This window comes from Anas platyrhynchos, chromosome Z (assembly GCF_047663525.1).
Source record: "Anas platyrhynchos isolate ZD024472 breed Pekin duck chromosome Z, IASCAAS_PekinDuck_T2T, whole genome shotgun sequence".
Classification (NCBI taxonomy): domain Eukaryota; kingdom Metazoa; phylum Chordata; class Aves; order Anseriformes; family Anatidae; genus Anas; species Anas platyrhynchos.
Genome location: NC_092621.1, coordinates 35,461,990 through 35,489,392, shown reverse-complemented (window position 1 = coordinate 35,489,392; position 27,403 = coordinate 35,461,990). Strand labels below are relative to the sequence as shown.

General features: G+C 38.4%; 1 protein-coding gene across 10 annotated transcripts in view; it reads left to right on the top strand.

The window, feature by feature from the left end:
* BNC2 (basonuclin zinc finger protein 2) overlaps window positions 1–27,403 on the top strand; it is a 381,816-nt gene that overhangs the window by 215,493 nt on the left and 138,920 nt on the right. For all 10 annotated transcript variants that reach the window (XM_038171277.2, XM_038171273.2, XM_038171274.2 and 7 more), the window contains one exon: window positions 10,901–11,003. In XM_038171277.2, the coding sequence (XP_038027205.1) occupies window positions 10,901–11,003 (103 nt within the window). The remainder of the gene's footprint in view (window positions 1–10,900; window positions 11,004–27,403) is intronic.

Genomic DNA, 27,403 nt, shown 5'->3' with positions numbered 1-27,403 from the left:
TTCTTTTTCTTTTTCTTTTTCTTTTTCTTTTTCTTTTTCTTTTTCTTTTTCTTTTTCTTTTTCTTTTTCTTTTTCTTTTTCTTTTTTCTCTTTTATATGTGTTTTCCTGAGAAGGAATTTTTTCTCCTGAAATTAACTTTAGGATCTAATACACTGATTTGTGTAGACTCCAAACCAGCACAGTTTTTCAACACTTAAACATTCCGAAGCACAGATTTTTTAATGCTAACAGGTTTAAATGATTAGTGAAATTTACCCAAGGTCTGACACATAGTGATTGCCTCATAACTTTGTAGGTGCAATTATCTGCCAGCAATGAAATATGAATGTATTTGGCAGCCCACAACATCTGTAGTTATTTTTCCAAATCCTGTCAAATGTGCCAGCAATTCAATAAGAACACAAGTTTGTGGTCCCAAATATAAAAAACAGTCATAATATCCAGCTTGAAGTATATTTTTTATTGCCCACATCCAAGCTTTGGTTATCTTTTCACTTAGGTGTTGTGGTGGTCTATAAAGCACAAAAAATTCCCTATGATGCCAAGCTTACTAGGGGAGGGTCAACTTGGGCATTTCCTAAATGATGCCAGCATGCAACTAATCCTCCTTTAGGTGTTAATATAAAACAAACTCTGTTGTACTTCGGATTTGCCAGCTATTAAATACACTATGAATTCCTTGGGAACTTTGCTATTAACAGCAAAAAAAAAAAAAAAATAAAAAATAAAAAATAAAAAATGCCGTGGTGTTTTTAAAAACAATACATAACTGATGAAAGAAGATAGTTTTTGTTTGTTTTTTTCTTGGGATTTCTACAGGAGTAAAGAAGGGAGGTCACAGATATTCTAAGTGCTGTTTAAGAGCATATAAGTGTCATCAAAAACTATATAAAAAAAATCAACTTAAATTTGTAGTAAGGTACAATCCTGTACTGAGATACAGTATAGACCTATATAGACAAACTTTATCTTCTTCAATTTATAACCAAGAAATGGTAAGAAAAATTGTCATGACAAAGAAGATGCTCTATAGAAAAAATGTCAGACTACGTGCAAGACTTAGCTGTTGTCTGCTGCTTCATATATTTTTTCTCAGGAGTCACATACAGCAACAAAAGATTGTGTCTCTGTCTCTCATCAATCTCCTGTTCATTAACTTTGCATGATTATTTTTTTATGCCATGATGTTTCAAAATCAACTGCTATATGTCTTTAAATTATTCTCCCAATAACGTTATTTACTTTCAATAAAATATTAGTTCAAAATTAGATATTGGGTATTTGAAATAGACAATTGAAAAGTAAACAGAGTTTAGAAATAAAAGGTTGCATTTATCACATTTCTTTTCTTAAAGTTGAGAGATAAGCTGCAAGCAGTGCACTTTACTTTCCCAATAATTACGTTCATTTCACTGAAATCAGCTTTTGACAAATGACTAGACATTTTAAATTTTTAAACAATAAATAAAACAATTTATTCTGTCAATTAAGTATGTAGAGCTCTTGCACTTGTTAGTAAAAGTTATAGGCCTCATGAATTACCACACTACACAAAAATTAAATTTTAAATCTATGTATATATGTTTATGTTTCAAAACCCTATCACTAATACTAAACTAATACATTTGTGCAGAGTGCATGCTCATGTGGAGTCTTACTGATTTTAATGAAGCAGTAAGAAACTGCACTTACGCATCAATCTGCTGGATTCTCATTAAAAAGTTTTCACCAACATGGAACCAAATCATCCTCACTCTTGCGCTCCTGTGATTGGTGGCAGTGGACTTGGATTGTGTGGGCTCAATAAAACACGTGTGGCAGATGCTTTAGGATAGGGATCTGGACAGGCATCTGCTTTAGGATAGGCATTTAGGATAGTTCCATCAGGTAGATGGAACTTCAATGCAAATAAAGTTAGTAGAGTTGACTCCACCGTCTGTTCAGGTGCACAGCAGTCCCTTGTATCATGGATTGATGTGAGACATTTCTTAGATACATTTTGCACAGCAGGAAAACAAGGAAAGGACATCAAGAGCAAGAATCTGTTACTCTGCCAACTGTATGGAATGTGAATGAGACTTCAGTAAGATATTTAGCTTCACAGCATTGTAGGAGACTTGTCACAAAATAAAATAAGGCTATTATTATAATTATTTGTTAGACCAGCCATTAAAATTCAGAATTAACAAAGTTGTAAAAGTAAGTCTCTCCAAAGTATTGCATCATTTTTAACTTTCTCTGTCTTTTGTGGTAACTTGCAAAACTCCAGAGGAGGAATCATGCCTCTTCTTTATACGTGCTCCTCCTTCTCCCTTGCTGTGATCCTTTTCATGATAGCTTACTGCTTCCTATCTCGTGGAAACTCTGCAAAACAGCCAGACAGATTGATTTTTCCATTACTGCTATTGGTTTTTTCTATTAATATGTGAATAATATTTACTTCTTATATAATTAAATCACCCAAACTAATGAATATCCTTGGTCTGGGGGAAACCCACAGAAGTCAGGAATAACATATATTAATATTATCCATATTAATTTATGCATAGGTGTAGCAGGCCACATGATTTAATAGTATTCAATGTTCCTTTCTTTATGGATTGCATTCTTCAGGAAGAAGATCTCAAACAGAGCAGCAGAATATTTCTGAATGCTTCATTGTCAATTATAAATTATTATTATTGTAACCTGTGCCACAAAAAAAGAGCGGAGAGTCCTGATGATTGGGGACTCCTTGCTGAGGGGCACTGAGGCTCCTATGTGCCGCCCAAATAACCTAGCCAGAGAAGTGTGCTGTATTCCAGGGGCACGTGTCAGAGACGTTAGGAAGGCTCTGCCATGACTCATTAAACCAGAGGACTATTATCCTCTTGTAGTCGTTCAGGTTGGATCCCGGGAAGCTGCTATTAGAAAAACAAAGAATATTAAAAAGGACTTTGCATCCTTTGCAAAACCTTTGGGGAGCTTGTTGAAGGGATCGGGGGTGCAGGTACTGTTCTCCTCTGTCCTCCCACTGGGTGACTGGGATGCAGATAGAAGGAGCAGAACAGAACAGGTAAATGACTGGCTGAGGGGGTGGTGTCTGGCCCAGGGATTTGGGTATTTTGATCTTGGGCCATCCATTGAGAGGCTGGTTATGTGGGCTACGGACAGACACCAACTGAACAAGTGGGGCGCAAGTGTGTTGGGGAGCAAGCTCTCTGGGCTGATTACCAGGGCTTTAAACTAGGTTTGTTGGGGGAAGGGTGGGGAGCTAAAGGTGACAGAGAAGGGCTGGGGGAAGTCGTCACTACTGTTACTGTTGAAGACAGGGAAAAACTTCTGAGTTCTCCCATAGGATTGTCTGAGGGCTCCTCAGAGAAGGTAGCATTCCCGATCCCCCGTCCAGTATCTTCTTCTTGCATCCCCCCAGGGGTAACTGCACCTGCTGCTTCCCTAAAGTGCCTGTACACCAATGCACGGAGCATGGGAAATACACAGGATGAGCTCGAGATCTGTGTTCGGTCATGGGGCCACGATCTTGTTGCGATCACTGAGGTGTGGTGGGACAGCTCGCATGACTAGAATGCTGTTATTGAGGGCTATGTCCTCTTTAGGAAAGACAGGCTGGGGAAGTGAGGGGGTGGGGTTGCCCTTTATGTGAAGGAGCAATTAGAGTGTACCCAGCTCCAGCTGGGGGAGGGTGAAGGACAAGTGGAGAGCTTGTGGGTAAGAATTAAGGGGTGGGCTGGTATGGGAGACATGGTGGTGGGGGTCTAATATAGGTCTCCAGATCAGGAGGAGGAAGCTGATGAGGCCTTCTACGTGTAGCTGCTCATGATCATGAGCGCTGGTCCTCATGGGGGGACTTCAATTACCCAGACATCTTCTGGGTAAGCAACTCGGCCAGGCACAAGTGGTCCAAATGGTTCCTACAATGTGCTGAGGACAACTTTCTGACACAGGTGGTGGAGGAGCTGACGAGGCAGGGGGGTGCTCCTGGACCTCGTTCTTACCAACAGTGATGGCCTTGTTAGGGATGTGAAGGTTGGGGGCAGCTTGGGATGCAGCGACCATGAGATGGTGGAGTTCAAGATGGAACTAGGCAAAGGAAGTAAGGCTAAAAGCAGGATTGCTATCCTGGACTTCCAAAGAGCCAACTTCAACCTCTACTGGGACTTGCTTGGGAGTATCTCATGGGATAGGTTGCTAGAAGGCAAGGGTGCTTGTTAGAGCTGGGCTACATTTAAGCAGCACTTCTTCCATGCTCAAGATCGGTGCATCCCAAAGAATAGGAAACTGGGGAAGGGGGGCAGGAAACCTGCGTGTATGAGCAAGGAGCTCATCAATAAGATCAAAAGGAAGAGGAAGGTCTATGAAATGTGGAAAAAGAACCTGTCCTCTTGGAAGGAGTATAGATGTGTTGTCAGGGCCTGCAGGGAAGTGATGAGGAAGGCTAAAGCCCACTTAGAGATGAGGCTTGCAAAAGAGATAAAGGATAATAAGAAGGTTTTTTTCAAGTATGTAAACAGCAAGAGGAAGATCGGGGATAATGTGGGTCCCTTGTTGAATGAGGGGGGTGTCCTGGTCACAGGAGATGCTGAGAAGGCAGAGATACTGAATGCCTTCTTTGCTTCAGTCTTTGCTTCAAGGACACTCCCCCTGGACTCCTCGCCCCTGGCAATAGGTCTGGGAAATGGAGGGCTCCCCCCTGGTGGATGTGTGAGTGGTTTGGGAGCATCTGAGTGGGCTCAATGCACACAAATCCATGGGTCCTGATGGGATGCATCTGTGTGCGCTAAAAGAGCTGGCAGATGTGATTGCCTAACCTCTCCCTATCATCTTTGAAAGGTCCTGGGGAACGGGTGAGGTGCCTGAAGACTGGAGGATAGCCAATGTCACTCCGGTCTTCAAGAAGGGGAGGAAGGAGGATTTGGGAAACTACAGATCAGTCAGTCTCACCTCTGTCCCAGGAAAGGTATTGGAGCAGCTTGTTCTGGATGCCATCTCCAAGCAATTGGAACAGAAGAAGGTTATGAGGAGCAGTCAACATGGATTCACCAAGGGGAAGTTGTGCTCGACCAACCTCGTTGCCTTCTATGATGGCAGCACCAGCTGGGTAGATTAGGGGAGAGCGGTGGATGTCATCTACCTTGACTTTAGCAAGGCTTTTGATACTGTCTCCCATGACATCCTACTAGCAAAGCTGAGAAAATGTGGGAGAGAGGAGTGAACAGCAAGGTGGGTTGAGAACTGGCTGACTGGCCGAGCTCAGAGGGTGTTGATCGGCAGAGCAGAGTCTGGCTAGAGGCCTGTGACTAGTGGTGTTCCCCAGGGATCTGTGCTGGGTCTGGTCTTGTTCAACACCTTCATCGACAACCTTGATTAGGGAATAGTGTCTACCCTCAACAAGTAAGCCAATGACACAAAGCTGGGAGGAGTGGCTGACACGCCAGAAGGCTGTGTTGCTATTCAGTGAGACCTGGACTAGCTGGAGAGATGGGCAGGAAGAAACCAAATGAGATTTAATAAGAGCAAGTGTAGAGTCCTGCACCTGGGAAGGAACAACCCGAAGTATCAGTACACGCTGGGGGATGACCTGCTGGAGAGGAGCTCTGAGGAGAAGGATCTGGGGGTCCTGGTGGATGACAGGTTGACCATGAGCCAGCACCGTGCCCTGGTGGCCAAGAGGGCCAATGGGATCCTGGCGTGCATTAAAAGGAGTGTGGCCAGCAGGTCAAGGGAGGTGATCCTCCCACTCTACTCTGCCCTGCTCAGGCCTCACCTGCAGTACTGTGTCCAGTTCTGGGCTCCCTGGTAGAAGAAAGACAGGGATCACCTGGAAAGAGTCCAGCGGAGGGCCACAAAGATGATACGGGGCCTGGAACATCTTCCCTATGAGGAAAGGCTGAGAGACCTGGGTCTGTTCAGCCTGGAGAAAAGAAGACTGAGAGGGGATCTCCTCAGTGTATATAAATATCTGAGGGGTGGGGGACAGAAGGATGTAGCCAACCTCTTCTCAGTGGCTGGTGGGGATAGGACAAGGGGCAATGGCTGCAAGTTAGAGCACAGGAAGTTCCGCACTGACATGCAAAAGAACTTCTTCATGGCAAGGGTGATGGAACATGGAACAGGCTGCCTAGGGAGGTTGTGGAGTCTCCTTCTCTGGAGATATTCAAGGCCTGTCTGGATGCCTACCTGGGCAGCCTGCTCTGAGGAACCTGCTTTGGCAGGGGGGTTGGACCCAATGATCTTTCGAGGTCCCTCCCAACCCCTACAGTTCTGTGATTCTGTGATAAAACCTTATTTATTTTAGTGTATGGTATTTTGTTTTTAAACCTTAATAGCATTAATTTAAGATTTAAGGAATCAGATGTTTAAATCGTTTAAAACAATTCTATTGCAATCCAATCCATTTCATCCACTGCTATTATAAAATATCCTCAAAGGCCACTGTATTTTTGGTATACATGCAAGAAAGAAGTGTTATGAGAGGAGCTCCATGGAAGGGATGTATAAAGATATCTGAGAACTGCTATTATCTGCAGGTTTTTAGTGTGGAAGAACGCCATGGCACCTTTCAAGCTGCTACAGGAAACCATGTTTTAGAGGTAGGCTAAGGGCTTTAGTGTGCAAGCTGTCCTCTGAATACATGGTTTCCTATCCCCTTGAATGTGGGGAGCCTGCATATGATGATTCTGCTGTTTCTCTATTCAAGGTTTTTGGTTTCTTTACTTTTCCTTCTGTCTGACTTTCTTGGAGGAGTTTCTGAGAAAAGGCTTAGTCAGAAAAAATTTCTGTTTCCATCCCTAAACCATAGTGTCGTACACATAGTGCCCTGTTACATGCACTTTTTAGTGACACATTACAAAAGTAGAATTAACGTTGGGTGGCTTCTGGAAAGCCTAGCAGTACTCTTTCAGAAGCACTTTTCTGGCAAAAGTTTAGCTTTGCTACACCCTTGAATTTTTATACCTACTTTCTAACAGGGTTGAACAATGGCTACAATGTTTAGCTGCTGCAGAATTTCTCCAGATCTCTGCAACCCTCCAGACCCCACCCCTTTCAAATTAAGGAGTAACAGATGTCCAATCACAGTTAATGCCAATCCATGCTGCTACCTACAAGCACACCAGCTACTGGACTTTTATTCTCTCTCTTCTTTAAAATGCTGCCGCTGGGGATTGGAGGCAGAGCATAAAAGCCTTGAATTCTTAGATGAATCCACAATACTTTCATCTTCCCATTCTATTCTGGGTCATTCCTGATCCTGTTGTGCTCTTAGTGCTTCATATGTGTTAATTAAATGCTATTGGGGAGAAAAAAAAAAAAAAAAAAAGATATTGTTAATAATTCAGATATACATCCTTGCAAGTCTCATACGTATGTTGGTTGCATTTGTGAAGGTCCATGTATTCATTCATGCACACTCTGTTCCTACACTCTGTGTGTGTAGGAACATACACTTGTCACACACTGGAATCTTCTCTCCACAGGGTTACACTGGTTTGGTATTGGATTGTAGTGATCTGAGGTAGTGATCTGGATTAACCGAGTAAAGTGGAAAAATGAATCTTTGAAATAAGTCTACTTGAGATTTTCAAGAGCCTCCATCACTTATGTTGCATTTACATTGACAGCAGCAATTTACTGTCATTGCATCGTGTTATTGTTTAGGGAATGTGGTATCAGGCTTACAGAGTGATTTGCCTAAAACCATATAGGAATATGGAATAGAATACGTGTTTCTTCAGTCCCAAATGAGCATCTTGCAGTTTGCGGAGTTATCCTCATCACTGAGAAGTATGCATGGGATTTTCCATGATGGGCTGAGAAAGTATTGATACCAGTTTACAACCTGGCATCAACATCTGTTTTGTAGGAGAAGCAGCAAAGTAAGGCCAGGCTGAAGCCTGAGCCATGCTATTTGTCTTCAGAATTTCTCATGCCAATCCATATTGCTTAGTAAAAATACAAAACTCTTGGATACAAGACTTCTTGGATTTAGTTATCTGAGGAACAAGTAGATTTTTTCATGTTTCTGTACAGTTTGGATGAATTTTTGGAGGGTATGTGTAAAAGACAGAAAGCTTACTAGTTTCTCAGTGCCCTTCAACACTTTACACTGTCAATACCCTCTTTAACTCTGGGAAAAGAAACGTGAAACCTCTAGACTTCTTTTTCCCCCATCGCATAATTTATAATGGCTAAATAGATCATTTTTGAATGTGTGTAATAAAATTCACTCTTAGCCTGAAACATTGTATTTCAGGTTCAAGCTGAATCCAATTTTTACAGGCAACCTGTTGACCTCTAAGGAAGAAAAAAAAAATAATAAAAAAACGTAGAGGTCTAATGGAAATGCTGATGAGGATGAGCTTTAATAAAGAAACTCTACCAAATGACACAATTTCATCTAGTATGTGTACATATGCTGTAAGGATATTACTCACACTATACATACTGTACAGCAAATACTTGTCACACTGGTGGAGAAATTCAAAACGTGGAGAAATCCTTTTATGGTAACATAAAAATCCTTTTTTGTAAGGCCTTCTTTCTTTTTGCAGTACAATTACTTACAGAGTTCATTAATTAATGAACATATTAGAGAAAGAACACCATTACTGACCAGTGGAGACCTGATATATTATTGAATCAATAAACTATTGAACACGAAACAGGACCTTTCTGGAGAATTTTTTCCTCATATCCCACAAACACATATATTATTCTTGCACGGTCAGCACTCTGGTACCCTTATATTTCATATTGCTAATTCTTTTAATCACGCATACATACAGCAGTGTTTTATAACCTAGCTAATGAGTAATTGGACAGGTGACATTGGGACTGAGGCCCTGAAGTGTCAGGCATAATAGAGCAGGATATTTTTTCCCTTGCAAGGTTTCTGAGAGTAAAAGGTAGTAAAAGAACTATTAAGACAGGGAAAAAAAAGGATGCCTGTATGAGAAATTTATTGGAGAAACAGGTTCTAATTGGATTGGTGAAGTACAAATGGCTTTAAATGCTGTGTGATGCAAATAGATAAGAGAGAAAACAAAATAACTTTGGATGTTTTCTATTGTCAGTAACCAAGGAATCTAGCTTGGGCAAATTAATGTTGAATGTAATTTTCTTTAAGATGATATAGGTAAGGTAACTGTTTTTTGATTTTGATGGAGTGTGTATGGGGGTGTGTTAATTGTTTGGAAGATGCAAGGGAATTCACAATGCTTCAGTATGTCTGCGGCCATAGGAGCTAAGGACCCTTCCCCCACCTTAGCCCCTGTGTAATCATTGATTGCATCTAAATCTATAGAGATATCTTTTCCTGGCAGCTCTGGTAGTTACAGTAGATTGTTAATCTGTGAATGATCAGAATAAGCCTCCATGTCTCAGAAATCTCCATGCAAATTACATCTAAATGTGTGCCGTAGATTTATTAGTAGCAGTTTGAAGTGCAGAGGTCTTCTTCTACACTATTTAAAAACGTAAATCTGTTACACATTAAAAAAGTCCCATTCAATTTGTATTTGCTTTTCTGTGACTATAGTTAGCCTCTCTCAAGTAAACCTGTGTAGGTTTTGAAATCTTTTTTGAAAGGGAGAGAAGATTTTAATGAGGTGTTTTATATAAGCAAATTTTAGATCTCTGCATGTGACTGCCATCTTAGCTTCACTGCTTTGAAATAATTCCTTCTTTTGCAAAAGAGAGAATTACATATATTTTGGGCACCATGGTATGAGAAGGACATAAACTATTAGAGAGCATCCAAAGGAGGGCTACAGAAGTGGTGAAGGGTCTATAGGCCAAAAAGTGTGAGAAGCAGCTGAGGTCCTTTGGTTTGTTCAGCCCAGGTTGAGGGGAGGCCTCATGGTGGCTTGCAGCTCCCTCACGAGGGGAGTGGAGGGGCAGGCGCTGAGCTCTGCTCTCTGGGGACAGCAACAGGACCCGAGGGAAAGGCATGGAGCTGGGACAGGGGAGGGTCAGGCTGGGTGTTAAGGAAAGGTTCTGCACCCAGAGGGTAGTTGGGCACTGGGACAGGCTCCCAAGGGCAGTGGTCATGGCACTGAGCCTGATGGAGTTCAAGAACTGTTTGGACAGTGCTCTCAGACACTTGGTCTGATTTTGAGGTTGTCCTGTGTGGAGCCAGGAGTTGGACTCAATGATCCTTGTGGGTCCCTTCCAACTTGTGATATTCTGTGGTTCTGTGGTACATGATTGACAAATGCAGAATGCTAAGAAGTGAAGTGTTAGGCCCAGATATTGGCAAAAATTGAAGAAGAAAAGTAAAGTTACAAGATGTATTATGAGACAGACCTATTCTTCTACTATAATTTTACCCTGTTTTAGGAAAACATCAAATCCATCCATGACTCCTTTCTGATGTAATGGAGTTGCACATTATGAGAGCTCCTAAAGGAAAATTTTGAATGACCTTCGGATACCATGGTGGGAGAGGAAAAAGTATTCCTTCTTATATGTTTTCATTTCCTTGTTTTATGCTTCATTTTAATTAAGCTGATGTGCTGTTTTGGGAAGACATCACTAGTAACATTTTCCTTCAGGCCAGTGATTCAAAATCAGAAAATTTGTGGAACACCTAGAGAATCCTTGTCTTTGCACTTTTTTTTTTTTTCTTTTCTTTTTATCCTAGAGGAAATAGAGCAATTCTTTCAAACACTTTAGATAAGTATTCGTCTTTATGGAAAAACAGAATATGTTATTGAATAAGCTTTGCTCAGGGATACTGATATATGTTTTTGAAAGAAAATTAATCCCTACTTAAAAGAATGAGCAATACTTTGAATGTTAGAAGGCTGTTTATTACTGTACAATACCCCTGTAGCTCTCACAACAAATTTGTACAAGAGGGGAGAAAGATGTTAATATGTATTTTCTGTTTCTTTTTTCCAGGCCATCCGCTGTACACTGGTAAATTGCACATGTGAATGTTTTCAGCCAGGGAAGATTAACCTGAGAACCTGTGATCAGTGTAAACATGGCTGGGTGGCACATGGTAAGAAATGTCTGTTCTGCGTTTGTCTTTTCTATTCTGTCCATCTTTCTCAGTCTCTGTAAATACACAGACAGAAGTAATACCTGTTCATCTGTGCAGGTATGGAGGTGCACTCTGGGTCTGTGCAAGTATGTGTTTTTTTAAAATGATTTCTAGGATGGAAACATGAGGGTCGATTACTTGGGCAATAGACGCCACAGGAGTTCAACAGCTTGTGTACAGTTCAAAAATATAATCTAGCCTTCAAGAAGTAATGTGGTTCTATCAGACCTTAGCAGAAAGGCAAAAGGTTTATCATATGGTTGCACAGCAGAGTTTATATTACAAATAAGCATCAGCCAATAAGTTGCTGAGACTAATGGAAATTCAGACATATCAATGTCAACCTTTCAGAACTTGAATATCAGAGTGAAAGCAGTGTATCCTGTTTGGCTCAGTAACAGTATGCACACATGATCAGTGTGTTGAACGTCTCTTCCCTGTGTTTAAGTAGGTGAAGAAAGAATAGAAGGATAAGAATCCCCAGGTTTTGTAAGGCATCGAACCATACTTGCAGGCCTTTCTTTTTGTGTATTTTTTTTTTGTGGGAAGAAAAAGTAAAATATTTTTTTAATATTATTATAATATTTTAATATTATTAATATATAAAATATATTTTGTGCATTCAATTTCATTTTCCTTGACAATATGGATATATATGAGAGAGAAAGACAGAACTGAATAAAAAATTACATGGCAAAGGAGAATACCTAAGATGGGGATAAAATAAAAACAAACAAACAACAAACAAACAAACAAACAAAAACAGAAAGACTATGCTTGCAGAAGAAATTAAAGATTTCTTCTCATGGTCAAGGCTAGTGACATCTAAGCAAGCACAATCTTCATTCTCCCCTTCCAGCAGACAATCAGTGCATTATACTTTATGAATTTTATTTTATTTTATTTTTATTTTTATTTTATTTTATTTTATTTTATTTTATTTATTATTTGTGAGACACGGGTTGGAAGCTTAGTACCTCAAACATGGACTTGATCTCTACTTACTTAGTGCATGATTATGTGTATTTCTGCCTGAGACTGCTGACTTATTGCAAGTGTGAATGCTCAGCAAATTCAACAGAAAAGAATGCCAGAGAAGTTTTTAAAACATTCACATACCTGGAAAAAAAAATAAAAAATCAGAAATGTAAGTATAATTCAGTCCTGTGTCACTTGATAATACTTGATAGTATGTACATCCTGCCTAACAATAGCATAATGCCACCCATATGGTAGTTGGTTGCAGATGTATTATGTACTCAATTGTCTAGAGACAATCCTTGTTTTCACTCCTTTTAATTCCTGGAAAAATATCTTCACCCACAATATAACCAGACTGACATTTCTTGGAAGGATCACTAAACCTCACAAAATTCTGAAGTTCAGGCATACTTCAGGTTTTGTGTAGAATCAGCATCTGAGGTTTTGCTTATCCACGGTAGGGAAGACTCATCTAGCTATTTTCCAGGGTGTCTTCCTGTTGAGTAATAGAAAGAAGGAGTGCACTTGGAATCTCACATATGGGTATCCCACTTCTTGTTTTTAACCAGTATACATTAAAATTGTGATCAGATTTTTCTGATAAATGCTTTTCTGTGAGGTTGTTGAGTTCAAAATCAGAATGTAAAAGTAATCTGAGATAACCACAGGGCTCTGTTTCACAAGTACAGAAACTAGAAAGGTGAATGTTATAATCATGGAGGCATCACCTTCTCCTGTACCTTGGAGGCACCACTTTCTCTTGTACCTGAGCACTTAACATTCCAAGTAGATAACTTAATACAGCTATATATTATTACTGAATTTTTGTTTTACTACTGCACTGAGCAAAGAATGCTCTGATTTATTTATTTTTTAGTACACTTTGTGTACATTCATCTAGAGTATTTACATTTTATGGCAGAGCAAGACTAGTCAGATGTATGTTTCATATGAGTTCTCCAAGCACAGACTTATAAATTACTTCCTGGAGACTGTGATGTGAATTTTTGATATTAATTTTTTTTTTTTCCAGAATTTTGACAGCTACATTCAGTAGACTGAACAATTCATTGCACTGTAGCACCTGGATTTTAAAATGACTGAATCAGGTTGCTGTTCAGAAGTGATTTTCTTTAAAGTGTTGGCATTGTACTTTCAGAAGTTGCTCCTTGAATGAAAGTATTATTTTCTGCTGCTATAAATAAGGGTTCTTATTTAAGAACCTCCTGATTTTCATCAATGAATTTCAACGCAAATGTTTAGCATATGGTGTAGTGCTTTACTGAATGTAATCATCAAAGAATAGGTGTTTCCAACAGGAAGTAACATGCTTATTTGGTTCTAATAACCTAGAATCATAATTAACTCAGTTGATCAAAAATGGCCTAGAACTTAGTCTTCTCATGCATTACTTGACTAATCTGTGCAGGGTTAATGCATGTTAACAATTGCCATTTAAAATGTTGAAATTTTTGAAGTGGGCAAGAAAAGGCATAAAGCCACAACAATATTATTACACTTAGCATCTACTGTCCTGTTTTATTGTTGTTGCTGCTATTCCTGCTTCCTTCATCTTTATTATGTTTTTCTTTGCTCAGATGAAATGAGCTGCGCTCATCTTGAAAGGAATAGTTGCCTGCAAGTTCAGTTTTTATCTGTTTGGAGGTGCCAAAGTAGGATGTCTGTATTTGAGAAGATTCATCAAAGTGTTTTTTTTTTTTTTTTGAGTGTGTCAAATAAGTGATTCTGTTGGCAAAAGTTCAGCTTATCAAGTTTTGACCATGCACCCCTGTATGATAGTGGTAATCCTACCACTACCATTTTTAAGGCTGAAGCCCAAAACTGCATAGAGTATCATAACATTCTCTAGAACTGCTGTACATAATGGGGAAGAGGTTATTATTAGTGTGAAACTATAGATATTTTGAGGGATTTGGATGAATAGACTGTGTTGAGGTGAAATACATCATAGCACTCTAAAACTACTATAACATTCATTCTGTTTCTTTTTGTTTCAATATCTCAGACTTTGCAGAGACTTTAAAAAAAAGGGAGGGGGGAGAAGAAAAAGAATAATTTGATTAAACTTGTCTGAAATTACTAGTGTATTGTTTCAAAGAGAAAATTAAAAATGCTAGTTCTATATCATACCCTCAAACTGATCACTGATAAAATTCAAATCAGACAGCTGCCATGTCTTTTAGATCTTTTTGATATATTATGCATTCTTGGACTATCTCAATTTCACACCATTCACAGAATCACACAGAATCACAGAATTTCTAGGTTGGAAGAGACCTCAAGATCATCGGGTCCAACCTCTGACCTAACGCTAACCCACTAAACCATATCCCTAAGCTCTACATCTAAACGTCTCAATCTGTTCTACCAAAGAAGTATCCTGTGAATATCTTTGTTGTCCTCCTCCCTTCTTCTCCTGGTGGTCACTCTAGTGATCTTTGTCTCAGAGTTGTCTAGCAATCTTTGCTGTCTTTTCCTCTGCATCATGCCAATCAGCACAGTTCAATGAGGGGTACATATTCAAGTACTCCTTAGTACCTCTATGAGTACCTCAGAGTATGAACTGCATATGGTTCCATCTCCAGTCGGGTACTTAGCCAGGCCATTTTTTCAAATACATTTGAGATTAAGTTCCTTGAAGTTTAGATAGAATATACATTAGGAGATTTAATCACACAGGGCAAATCCATTACTCCTTTCCATCTTAAAACCTCATACCCAATGAATGCTTATGCTCAGAGACTCACCATGTGAGTTACTTTTGTCTTGTGAAGGAAGTTTTCTGATTCCACTATTTTTATAATGCATGCATTAGTGTGCTGTAAATGAGAATAACAACAAAAACAATGACCACCCAAAAATGGAGAATACTCTGTCATGAAACCCAAATGTATGATGTGACTGTGAGTTCTTTCCAAATGACTGAGTGGTGATTTCTACATGGTAATTTGTGAAGTTGTCAGGTAAAAGAAAGGTGAAATACAAGAAAAGGAAGAAAAGAAGCAAATAAATAGAGAGAAAGAAGAATCCTGTGGATATATTAGAAATTCCATCCCTCCCTCACCCTGAAGTTGCTGAATGGGCTCAATCTAGGAAGAAAGCTTAGATTTTAAATGTGAGCTACATGGCAGTAGAAGAGGAGAACTATGTTGAAATAAGAATGAGCATGGTTTCTACATTTCTCACAGTCTAAAACTGTCAAGTGATAGAAATCCAGGTTTGGGAAGTCCAAGGTCATCTCTAACAAAACAAAACAAAACAAAACAAACAAACAAAATCAAAACATGTTACAGATCTTAGAGTCTCTCTAAAAGCTGGCAGAACTGCCATGTTATTCTTTACTTTAAAAGTGGGACAACAAAAAATAAACACTAAAAAGGGAAAGTGGAAATATAATCCTATTGTTATAATTTAGTGGTAAAATAAAGGGTTATTTTTGTGTTGTTTCATAATATTTAAAAAAAAAAAGTCAGAACTTCCGCACAACAAGCATATTTTTTTCTTTGTTTTCAGCTAAGTTAATTCTTTAAAATGCTTTAAAAAGACTTGAGGACATTATAGCTTTATTTTTTTTTTTAGTTACATAGAGATTTTTGGCAAAGAAATTATCTCAATTCATTGATAGCAAAGGCCAACTCTTCATAACTATTTTAGATTGTCTGTCTTTTCCTGTATTTTACCAACAAAAACCTTTTAAACCATGTTATAACTTCCTTTTGTCCCTGAAGGATGAGACATATTTTTCATTACTCAGTTACTTCCAGGAAATTTACCTGATTCATTACTGGTAAACTCTTTTTGTAAGTCCCTCCTCCTGCTTGTGTCTTCCTTTTCCTTCCTTTCATCAGCAATTCCCAAAGTGGTCAGTAAAGCACAGAGAAGTTCCAATCTACTGTCCTGTGGGTAGTCTGACCCAGTATCTGGTTTTAAAGCCTGCCACATTAGTAGGAATGATGTGATGCAGGGTTTGCCATGGGTTAGTCTGAAATTATCTTTAATGCAAATTGAGCTGAGGTAAAAGCAAAAGAAAACAGCCAAGCACTAGGGCATCCAAGACAAATAATATTGTTTCAAAGGTCTGTCATGGAATCACAGAATCATGGAACAGCTTGGGTCGGAAAAGACCTTCAAGGTCATTTTATTCCAACCCCACTGCCATGGACAGGGATGCCACCCACTAGATCAGGTTCCCCAGGGCCTTATCCAACCTGGTGTTGAATGCCCTCAGGGATGAAGCATCCACAGCTTTTCTGGGCAAAAGAGATACAAGTGAAAGATACAGGTGACATAAAGGAAATAATTGCCCCAAGATCAAATAAAAATACTTTCTTGTTTATCTTTGTATTCAGTTGATACTTACATAATGGCATGGTCAAGCGTTTAGTCCTCATAGAAATTTACCATTCACAGGTGCTGAGGAAGGCTTTTCCCGTGGGAAAACCACAGTCTGAAACTTGTATGTTCACACACACTTTGGATCCATTCAGATTTATATTTTTTTTCTTCTTCCTTGCCACTCTCAGGATATCATAATGTTTGACTCAATCAGGAAGAGGTTATGTCTTCCTCTCATGACTCTACTGGCTCACAGGTTTGAAAATGTTAATATCCCTTGGATGTGGTCACACGAGATTACCCCAACCAGACATTAAACAGTCAGCTAAGGACTGCTCCAAAGCCTAGTAAGCCTTAAACAGACTATGACCCATTCTGAAGCATAGCGCCCTTTCCTTCTGAATTGGGCTATATTCACACCCCAAAGTGAAGCCCTTTCTCATTGTATTTTATTGTATGAAAATCTTAAATGTCTAATAACACTCTACTCTCATGGAACAGGGATTAAAACTATCAGATGCTCATTGGCAACTCTTGTTTGCAACCAGACAGTCAGACTGCTTTGTGTTAGCAACAGATTTGGAGGTGAATTATCTCAGCCCCATTTTGGAAGAATACCATGAAATTGTTTACAGTGTCTACGTATCTCCATACAAGATTTATGTACATCTAGAAAGACTTGTACAAAACTTCTGTCTGTATGAATGGTGGGCATCATATCTTCTTGTTCTGTATAACTTCATTTACCACCTTGCTGCAGGTATACTTTACAGGAAAGTGGCTACAAAAATAAGCAATTCTCTGTAATGGTTAAAAAGGAATTGTCAGCATTTCTGCTTTTGCTCTCTCTTTTTTGGGTGAGTTTTATAATGTTTGTTTTTTTTGTTGTTGATGATGTTTCTAGACATTTCATGTATGTGTTAAGTTGCTCAGATAGACACAAAGTTTGGGGCAAGAATAACTTATTTCTAGAACAGTGTTTTAGGAAAAAATCAGAAATCTGTTCATCATAGATACAAATTTTCTCTGCCCATGTCAATTATCTTCCTGATAATATAAACTGAAAACATAATATTCATTACCCATCTCCATTGTTGCCTTACATTTTGCAGTCCTGCTCAAGTTGCTTCCCTGAACATCAATTTCCCAGTCTCTGAAATGCACATAAGGCCACTTTTCTAGTTATAATCTACCTAGACTAGCTATACAATGCCCAGAGAAGTTTAGACTGAGAATGTAACAAAAAGAGCAAGATATTCTTATTTGCTGCCCATCATTACTGAAATGATTCACTTTTTACAGAGTAGGTTTCATCTCCTTTAGTACACCCAACAACATAGGCTAAAATGCTAGGAGTTAACTCGGATAACTTGCCCTCTCCCTAAGGAGAGAATCGAGTAAGGAAAAAAATAGACTTGCTATACACAAAATAGAGCAAAGGCAAGAGAAACAATGTTTTTTATTAGCACTTGGAATCCCTCTTTCCAGATATAGTAGAGGCCAATTTTTGAAAAGGTAGTCAGTAAAACCCTTATCTTGCCCCTTAAGTGTTACGATAAGAAGTTCACTACATAGCATAACATCAGGAGCAAAAAAGTGTCTGGAACCAGATGGGTGATTCCCATATGAGCAGGATAAATCCTGTAAGGGTACAAATCACCAGCAGATTTCTGGGGCAGCAATGGTGACATTTCTTCTGTGATAGGCATCCACAATTCTTCAGGACATTTAGGTCATAGTACCTGCATACTTGTCTCTTTTAACACTATACTGCTGCACATGAACTACTGTGATGTACTAACCACTTTATCATTTTATTACACTTTATTACATCATAAATTTTTATATCTTCTTAACGATCCTACAAGAAACTTAATTGTTTATAGGAACGTCTTAATTAACTAGAGTTCAGTAGGTTAAGCAGAACACAAATTGAGAGAGCTCTAAATGAAACAAACCCTACTACTCCATTCTATATAGCTTCATAAGGTTAAAATGGGATTTGACTGGAAAAATAAAAAATTCATAGTGCTTTCAGATGTTACAAAGTAATGATGATACCACGGGTAATTTTACTTCAGCTTTCTGTTTTGCAAATGTGAAATTCAAATGAATTTTATTTATTTATTTATTTATTTATTTATTACTTCCCAGGAAGAATTTTGGTTTTAGCTGTAGCACCATTATGAAAAAACTTGTCTCAGGTTAATTTAACAATGTTACTTTACTATCCCATTTCCATCTGGATTTTAGAAATAGAAAACATAATGTAAGAATTTATAATATGAGTCTCAATGACTTCTCTAATTATATTCTAACAGTTTACAATCAAATTTTCTGAGAGATATTTAACAGGAGATTTGTGAAATGTTTGCAGCACATGAATTTTATGGCAGTTCTTTGCAAGCGTCTTATTTGGTTGACGGGTGGTGGTAGGAAAGATTGATGTTATCAGTGGTAGCTGTATGAACCTGTCTTCCAAGAATCTGAACATCTTCAGCTGTCATCAACTTATGGACAGGAAGTTTTCCTCAGAAAACTGAGTGGGTTTAGCACACATGAGAAAGCATCTCATGGTCTTGAACCCAGGAGCCACCACAGGCTTAAACATCACCATGCTCTTGCCTTTGTAAAACGATGCTTCAGTACTCCACTTTAACAGAATGGTGTTAACAGGTGGTCAGTGCCTGCTGCATTTTCATTACAATTTTCAAGGCTGCATAAACAATAGAGCAAGTGTTCTGAAGAAGTGGTGGAATATCCCTCACTGTAAATAATGAACCTTCAAATTGACAAACTTAGGGCCCTAGATAATCTGATTTAAGGCCTTGCTTTCAGTAGAAGGCTGCACAAGGAAATCTCCAGAAATCCCTTCCAGCCTATACTTTTCTGTGAACTTATGAATCACACAATGTAATTTGAGGTGCAGCTTGATTAAGATGGAAATCCTCCAAATTCTGCCCACAAATCCATAATTACCAACCAGGCTGCTATCTCATTGTATACAGTATGTCAGTCAGGTGGTGTTAGTCCCAGTAAAATACATGTTGGCTTCAATTTCACCATTTTTAAGGGGAGCTTTAATGGTTTATAGGAAGGAGATATTAGATTTTGAAGACTAGGAGATAGGAAAGATTGAAGGTGAACGAGTAGCGAGTGTAATAGAAGGAAGGGTACTGTCAATCCATGTGTCAAGTGGCAAGAGTGGGGCTGCCCAGCAAGGGGGTCTGAACTGTGAGCCAAGGACAATTCCAGCAAAGACCATGTCTGCACTAATGGACACAGTCCCCCAGGGTCTGATCCGGGAGGGCAGAACCATGAAAAGGGTATATCACCAGCCTCAGACATGGTGAAGGGAGCAAGTCACAGAATCATAGAATCATAGAATATCCCAAGTTGGAATGGACCCATAAGGATCATGGAGTCAACTCCTGCTGTACGTATAGCCAGGGTTGCCCCATCCCAGTTGAAGGACCTGGCAGTTGTTCTTGTTAAACTTCATGCGGTTGGTGATTGCCCAGCTCTCCCATCTGTCCAGATCTCTCTGTAAGGCCTTTCTACCCTCAACAGAGTCCACAGTTCCTCCAAGATTAGTGTCATTGGCAAATTTGCTGTAAAAAACTTTTATTCCTACATCCAAATAGTTTATAAAAACATTGAAGAGGAGTGATGCAGACCCATTTACCACAACCCTTTGAGCCCTGCCTGTCAGCCAATTGCTTATCCATCATATGATGTTTTTGTTTAGCTGTATGCTGGACATTTTGTCCAGTAGGATCCTGTGGGAAACTGTGTCTAAAGCTTTACTGAAATCCAAAAAGATCACATCAGCTGGTTTCCCTTGATCAACTAGATGTGTGATCTTATCATAAAAGGAAATCAAAGTTTTTAAACAGAACCTACCCCTTGTGAACCATTGGGACTGCATTGTCTCCCAGGTGCGCTTCAACAACTTCAAGGATGATCTCCATAATTTTACCAGACACCGATGTGAGACTGAGAGGCCTCTAATTGCCAGGGTCTTCTTTCTTGCCCTTCTTGAAAATTGGTACAACATTTGCCAGCTTCCAGTCTACTGGGTTCTCTCCAGATTCCCAAGACCATTGAAAAATAATTGAAAGAGGTCCCGCGATGGCATCCGCCAGCTCTCTAAGCACCCTGGGATGAATCCTATCTGGACCCATGGACTTTTATGGATCCAGGCAGAGTGGCAAATCACACACACATTCAGGGTTGGTTGGTAGTTTATCATTTCCACCATCATGGTCCTCCAGCTCAGGGCACCCTGAGTCCCAAAGCCCATCATGAGCGTAGAAGAGAGGCAAAGAAGGCATTGAAAATCACTGCTTTGCCTATGTCTTTGTCTGTGAGGTGACCTTTCCCATCACGTAGTGGACCTATGTTTTCTTTGGTCCTCCTTTTTCTGTTCACATATTTAAAAAAAACTTTTTATTGTCTCCCACAGACCTGGCCAGCTTCAACTCTAGTTGGGCTTTGGCCACACAAATTTTCTCATTACAAATGCGAACAGTGCGCCTGTATAACTTCCACGTTGCCTGACCCTGCTTCCAGCAGGGTCCAGCATTTTCTTTTTCTGTCTAAGCTCCAGAAGAAGATCCCTGGTCAGCCAGGCCAGCCTTCTGCCCCACCTGCCTGACTTCCGATGTTTTGGAATTGCCTGATCCTCTGCTTTTAGGCTTTTTAAGTCAGTCCAAGCGTCCTTGTGGGGGCTTCAGACAGGAACAAAAAAGGTTATGTCACAGACAGGGCTGGAGACCATGCTGCAACATGGGTCTGAGGAACATCCAGGAGACAGGCAGGCACACCTGTGGTGTAGCTTAGGTAAACAGTGAAGAGCTTGAGTATAAGTAGTGGTTCTGGGTCAATGGAATGAGGTTGCAGGGTAATGTCTAGAAAGTCCAGTGAACCAGTCCAGTGAAGGCCACTTGGTGCATATGCATTGGTCAGTAGTTCCTCTCTCTAGCAGGGTTTTATCAACAGATGATACCAACAAACACAAAAGCAATTATATGCTGGGACCTTCCCATCATTCATCTATATCAGGTCAATCACCAGTCCTGAAATCCTCCTTTACACAAGCACAAATGCATATTCTGACAAGAAAACACAGCAAGATCCAAATCCTGCAGAGGAGAAGAGGATGTGTCTCATCTTCCTTATTATGGTCCCCAGGGTCAGTTGTCTCATTTATGAAGTATGACCATGCAGGTAGTGTTTGGTAGCTCAGATGTTTTTCTGAGAACATGGAATGGCATGGTCCTGTATTGTTCTTTCCTTTGAACACATTAGCTATCAACAAAGAAAACGGGGAAAAAGCTTTCTACTATACTTATTTGTTTAAGAGTCAATTCTGTGTTTCAAAACAGGTTATGCAATGTAAAAGTTAGGATAAAGTGTTTGTTTGTTTGTTTGTTCTATGCAATCATATTTTCTACTATAGAAGATTTATTTATTTATTCATTTATAATTTCTTCTATGTTTATAGAAGGAAAACATAAAAGAAAACACCTGTTTGGCTTGCAGGAATTGGCCAAGGAGACTGTTTTCCTGACAGGCCAAAAGTGACCAGCACAGGGCCCCTTTAAAAAAAAAAAAAAAAAAAAAAAACACTTTTTTTTTTTTTCCCCTATTTCATGTGAGCATTGGCAGAAACTCTGACAAGCAGTTCTTCATATTTTATTATGCTCTTGTCTGGCAGAATCTCTGTCAGGCAAAAACCTTGTCAGCGGAAAACCTGTCGTAGGATCAGAGGAGACAAAAACAGGTGTCACAGATGCAGTCAAAACTGAAGGAAAAAAAAGATTAGGCTAAAGAGAGAAAGGCAGACAATTACATTAATGCCATTGCTTTTATCTTATAGATGTGTGTTATTATCTCGGGGTGCTGAGTGCGCAATTGCCTCAAAGAAAAGTAGACAGTAGACAAGGGGAAACTTGATAGTTATTAACTGAAGAGGCAGTGTGTCAAAGCTGGATGGGGTTCAAAGTTTTGCAAAGGGATAAAAAAATTGCAGACAGCAAGCAATGTCTGTGAACAAACTGTGGTTCTGCTTTCGGCTACGTAAACCTAGTAGCAATCTAAGTGTTTCAACTTGGAATCAGATCACAGATTTAAAAAATAATAATAATAATAATGAAAGATTTCATTCAGACTTTTTTAATAACATTTATTTTGTGTACATGTAACTGAAGTACTGGGGATTTTTTTGATCTGTTACAAAAATGTTGTTAGAGCATGAAACATGGTGAGGCGTGAAGACATTTATCAATTCAGTTGCTGTGTTGTTTGGGTTTGAAACACCTATAATCAACACACATTTAATTTTAAAATGCTATTAAGTGTCCTTTTACTAAGTGTGAACATCTGTACATGCAAGCTGTAAATTAGGACATTACATATGTGTTGGTCTGTCAGAGATTAAATGCATTTGGCAAGTGGTTTCCATTATTAGCATTTAAATACAGTAAAAGACAGAAGAAAAAGTTATTTTTGCCTATGAATATGAATCACTTCCTCACCTTCCATGATCTTTTGAAATCTAGTGACTTAGTGAATTTTCCTCTTCAATATGGATAACATTGTGAAAGGAATGAAGACAGGAGCAAAATGAAAATCACTAAAGGATGCTTGTATTTATGCCCAGACTGATCAGAAAGTATAGATGTTAATGCTCCATCCTCTTTGTGCTTGTGCCAAGGGGTGAGTGGGAAAATTTCCTAAACCATAAAAATATTTGAGTCATTCAGTAGACACTGGCAAGTTTTCTTGTCCTTGATCACCTTCAAAGCGTGACATTCCTGAGGAGCAATTTTTTTTTTTTTTTTTTTTTTTGACTTAGGAAATGTACTGCAGTACACAATGTGGCAGGTGGTGTTAAATCTGCTTCCTGAGGGAGGCTAGCTTAGACCACCTCTTATGACTGCAGTAGTCTGCACATCCCTCCAGCATTTCAGTCATTCCTAAGAACTTCCTATTCTTGAAAGAAGTTGCTACTTGTTTCTCTGTAGCAGGAAAAAGAAGAAAATCTTCTGAAAAATGTAAAGGTGTTTATGTTCACCAGTAAAACCAACAGCAAACTACAGTGCTGCACATTGCCATTAATAATACTGTATCTGTTCTACCATACTCAGCATGCTGTTTTTGCAACAGTATTTTGGAAACTTTTTATGCTGGTATTGCATATTTGCATATCAATTTCAGTTTCTCTTGCTGCAGAAATTTGCTCAGTTATTTAGATAAAAAGAGTCTGGAATACTTGCAGTCACTGGTTGGATGCAAACTACTGAAAATTTCTGTTTTCATTTTCCTATTTATCCTTGATCAAATCTAGTTATCTGGAAATATGATGGTGTTTTAAAAACTATTTATTGTCATGTATAAGTGTACCCATCTGACTGTGTCTGTCTTTGGTAGATTAGAGAACTTGTTTGAGAGCATGCAAGAGTGGGAATATTGCTGAGCACAAGTTTGGAGCTGAAATGTGTTGAGATTCATAATGATCAGTGCACTGTAACCTACTGACTGGAGTCTCTTACGTGGTGCTCTGTGCTACACAGCCAGGCAAATCAGCTGAGAATAAGGATTTTCTCCTAGGATGGAAACGCCTAGGACTAGACTTTTTCAACTGTCCAGAAATCCTGAATATTCATCTAGGATCAGGAAATTAGAAAGAACTACATGGATCTATGATTCTATGGTTTACAACTCCAATTACATTTTAACTAGGATATTTAAAATTCTCTTATATTCAGTAAAAGCAAAATGTCATGCTTTTACCTATTCAAAGAACAGTATGAGAGCTTAAAAGTACAATTTTTTTCAGCGTTTGCTTGTATTTCTTTTACTTAACAAAAATGGAAACCATTCAGAAGCATGACTTTTAATTTGGATGACCTTCTTCACTACAAAATGAGAAATATGGGGTCCTAGGTCAATGAGTAAATTTGCATAGATGAACCTATGAACTGCTCTCAGTATAGACAGAATAAAAGCATTTTTCTTAATGTTTTGTCTTTTGAAGAGTTGAGTGAGTACTGTAGCCTTACTTTATCTTCTCCACTTAATTTCCTTTGAATTGCACAGTGTCTAAAAACTGGTAAAATATGGTGAAGTAGGTCCCTCCTCCCTGCTTTACTAGAGTTGGAAAGGAAAGGAAAGGAAAGGAAAGGAAAGGAAAGGAAAGGAAAGGAAAGGAAAGGAAAGGAAAGGAAAGGAAAGGAAAGGAAAGGAAAGGAAAGGAAAGGAAAGGAAAGGAAAGGAAAGGAAAGGAAAGGAAAGGAAAGGAAAGGAAAAAGGAAAGGACGAAGGGAAGGGAAGGGAAGGGAAGGGAAGGGAAGGGAAGGGAAGGGAAGGGAAGGGAAGGGAAGGGAAGGGAAGGGAAGGGAAGGGAAGGGAAGGGAAGGGAAGGGAAGGGAAGGGAAGGGAAGGGAAGGGAAGGGAAGGGAAGGGAAGGGAAGGGAAGGGAAGGGAAGGGAAGGGAAGGGAAGGGAAGGGAAGGGAAGGGAAGGGAAGGGAAGGGAAGGGAAGGGAAGGGAAGGGAAGGGAAGGGAAGGGAAGGGAAGGGAAGGGAAGGGAAAATTTTATCGATTTATTACAAATACTCCCAGAACTTTTTCTGGCATTTTGTATAATAAGGAAAATATAGGCAGTAATGTGAAGATTGACACTGTATCAGTTTCAAAGTTCTCTTTACATTTTAAATTATACTGAGTCTGTGTAAAATCTGGGAACTTAGTTTACTGTTCAAGAAAATAAAGAATGGATAATACAAATATTAGGAAGAACATAGCATTCCTTTTGCAGGTGCATGACATGCAACTCCTTTAATGTAATTTTCTCTTCAATTTTATATGCTCACACAGCTTGTATTTGTCTATTATTATTATTATTATTATTATTATTATTATTATTATTATTATTATTATTATTATTATTATTATTCTGTAGCTAACTCAGATGCTTAAAATAATTGGGACAATAGTCATAAGAAGTGTTTCATGGTTCTAAGCATCATCTGTCAAATATATCTCCTTATTTGTTCCTGAAAAAGGGATCACAGGCAAGTTGAATTTGCAATTGGATGAGCTAGCCTTTTGCTATCTGGATTTTCTCTGCACTCAGAAAACTAGACACTCTCCTTTCAGCTGCCAAGAATGACTATAAAGAAACCACCAACTCCAACAACAATAACTACAAAACTAAAATGCATTGAAACCCTTAAGACAGAAATATTCAGTCCTTCTAGATATTTTGGGTTATTTGGGTGAGTACAATTTGCAAAAATTTGAGTGTCAATAGCAGAGCACTGAGATCAAGGTGTAAACTGGAGGGATCTGCTTCTGTTTTTACAGCAACAGATAGAAAACCTAAGCACTGTGTGCAATGTGTGAATGTGTTGGTACATAAGGATGTAGCCCCAAGGAACATCTCATTAGGTCTTCTGTGTCTTCTCAGAATTGCCGTCTGCAGCAACAAAATTACGATAGGATCTTAACACTTCAATGCAGAAAGAAAGGTTTTCACCTTGCGATGGCAAAAGGCTAGGAAGAGTACTGAAAAGAATCCTAAATAGATAGGCATCTTCTAAAATCAGTGATTAATACCGATCATTTAAGGATTATGGTGCATGCTCAATACTTCAGAGTTAGGTAGAAAAACAGAAATGAAAGGTTACTAATTCCTACACTAATTATGCACTTTATCTACTTTATGACCCTTTTTGCCCCCCTTTTATTAGTTAAAATTTCTGAAACAAATGTTTGAAATTTAGAGATCACTGTGGGAATACTGCTCCGCTGTAAGCCATTATAGCAGAACAAAAGGAACTTTTTTGGCTGTTCCACAAAAAGAAAAAATATATATATTATTCTGCAAGCATATGATTTTAAGTTTCATCAGGTCTTTCCTTCGTGTATCAGTGCATAGATTTCTGCTCACATGAAAATAAAAAATATCAGATTATTGGGGCAGTGCTAAAAATTGAACCAGGCTTTTGAAAGGTAGCTGCCTTAATTGAAGCACCTAGTTGAACCCATCATAGTAATTTTCTGCAAAAACTGTACAGGTTACGAGCAAAAAGTTACAAACATGGTAAGACTTTTCTGGGTGAAGTTTTGAGCCCACTGAAAACTTAAGTATGAGTAATACCTCATACTGCACCTAGAAGGGACTTACAATGAACAGTTCATGACATTCAGTAAATGATAACTTCTTAATAAAATCACGTCTGTTTATGTATTTTTTTCAGCTATAATAAAACTCATTCTTATATACAGCATGTTTCATCTTGAAGTCTCTTAAACACTTATGAAATCATACACTGGTGCAGATAATTTTGAACATACTCATCTATGAAACACAGCACTGAACATTAGCATAAAGGAATCAAACCAATAGTTTAGGGCAGGAAGTCATGAGGAATGCCTTATCTACATGAAATTAGGTGGGCAATTCAGGAAAACAGAATGCAACTGTCTAGTCTGAGATTTGACAAGGAAGCTAAAGATAATACTATTTTCCTGACAGAAAGAGTAATGAAATTTAGGTCCTTTATTTTTATCTCGTACCTGAAAGAACATGTGTCTAACAATAGAAGAGGCCTCTTGAATCTAACTAAAACACTGTCATTAGTTTACAGATTCAGATTATACCAAAGAAATCAATTAGGAGTACCGTGGAAAGTAACCTCCATCTATCAACTCTTAGCAATTTCCTTAATATATATATAAAATATATAAATATTATATATATATATATATATATATATATATAATATAAATATTTATATATTTATATTATATATTATATATAATAAAATTATATATTTATATTTATATATTTATTATAATATTTATATCTATAATATAAATATTATATAATTATTAATTATATAATTATATAATTATATAATATTTATATAATATAAATATTATATATATATTTATTTATATATTTTATATATATATTAAGGAAATTGCTAAGAGTTGATATATTATATATCA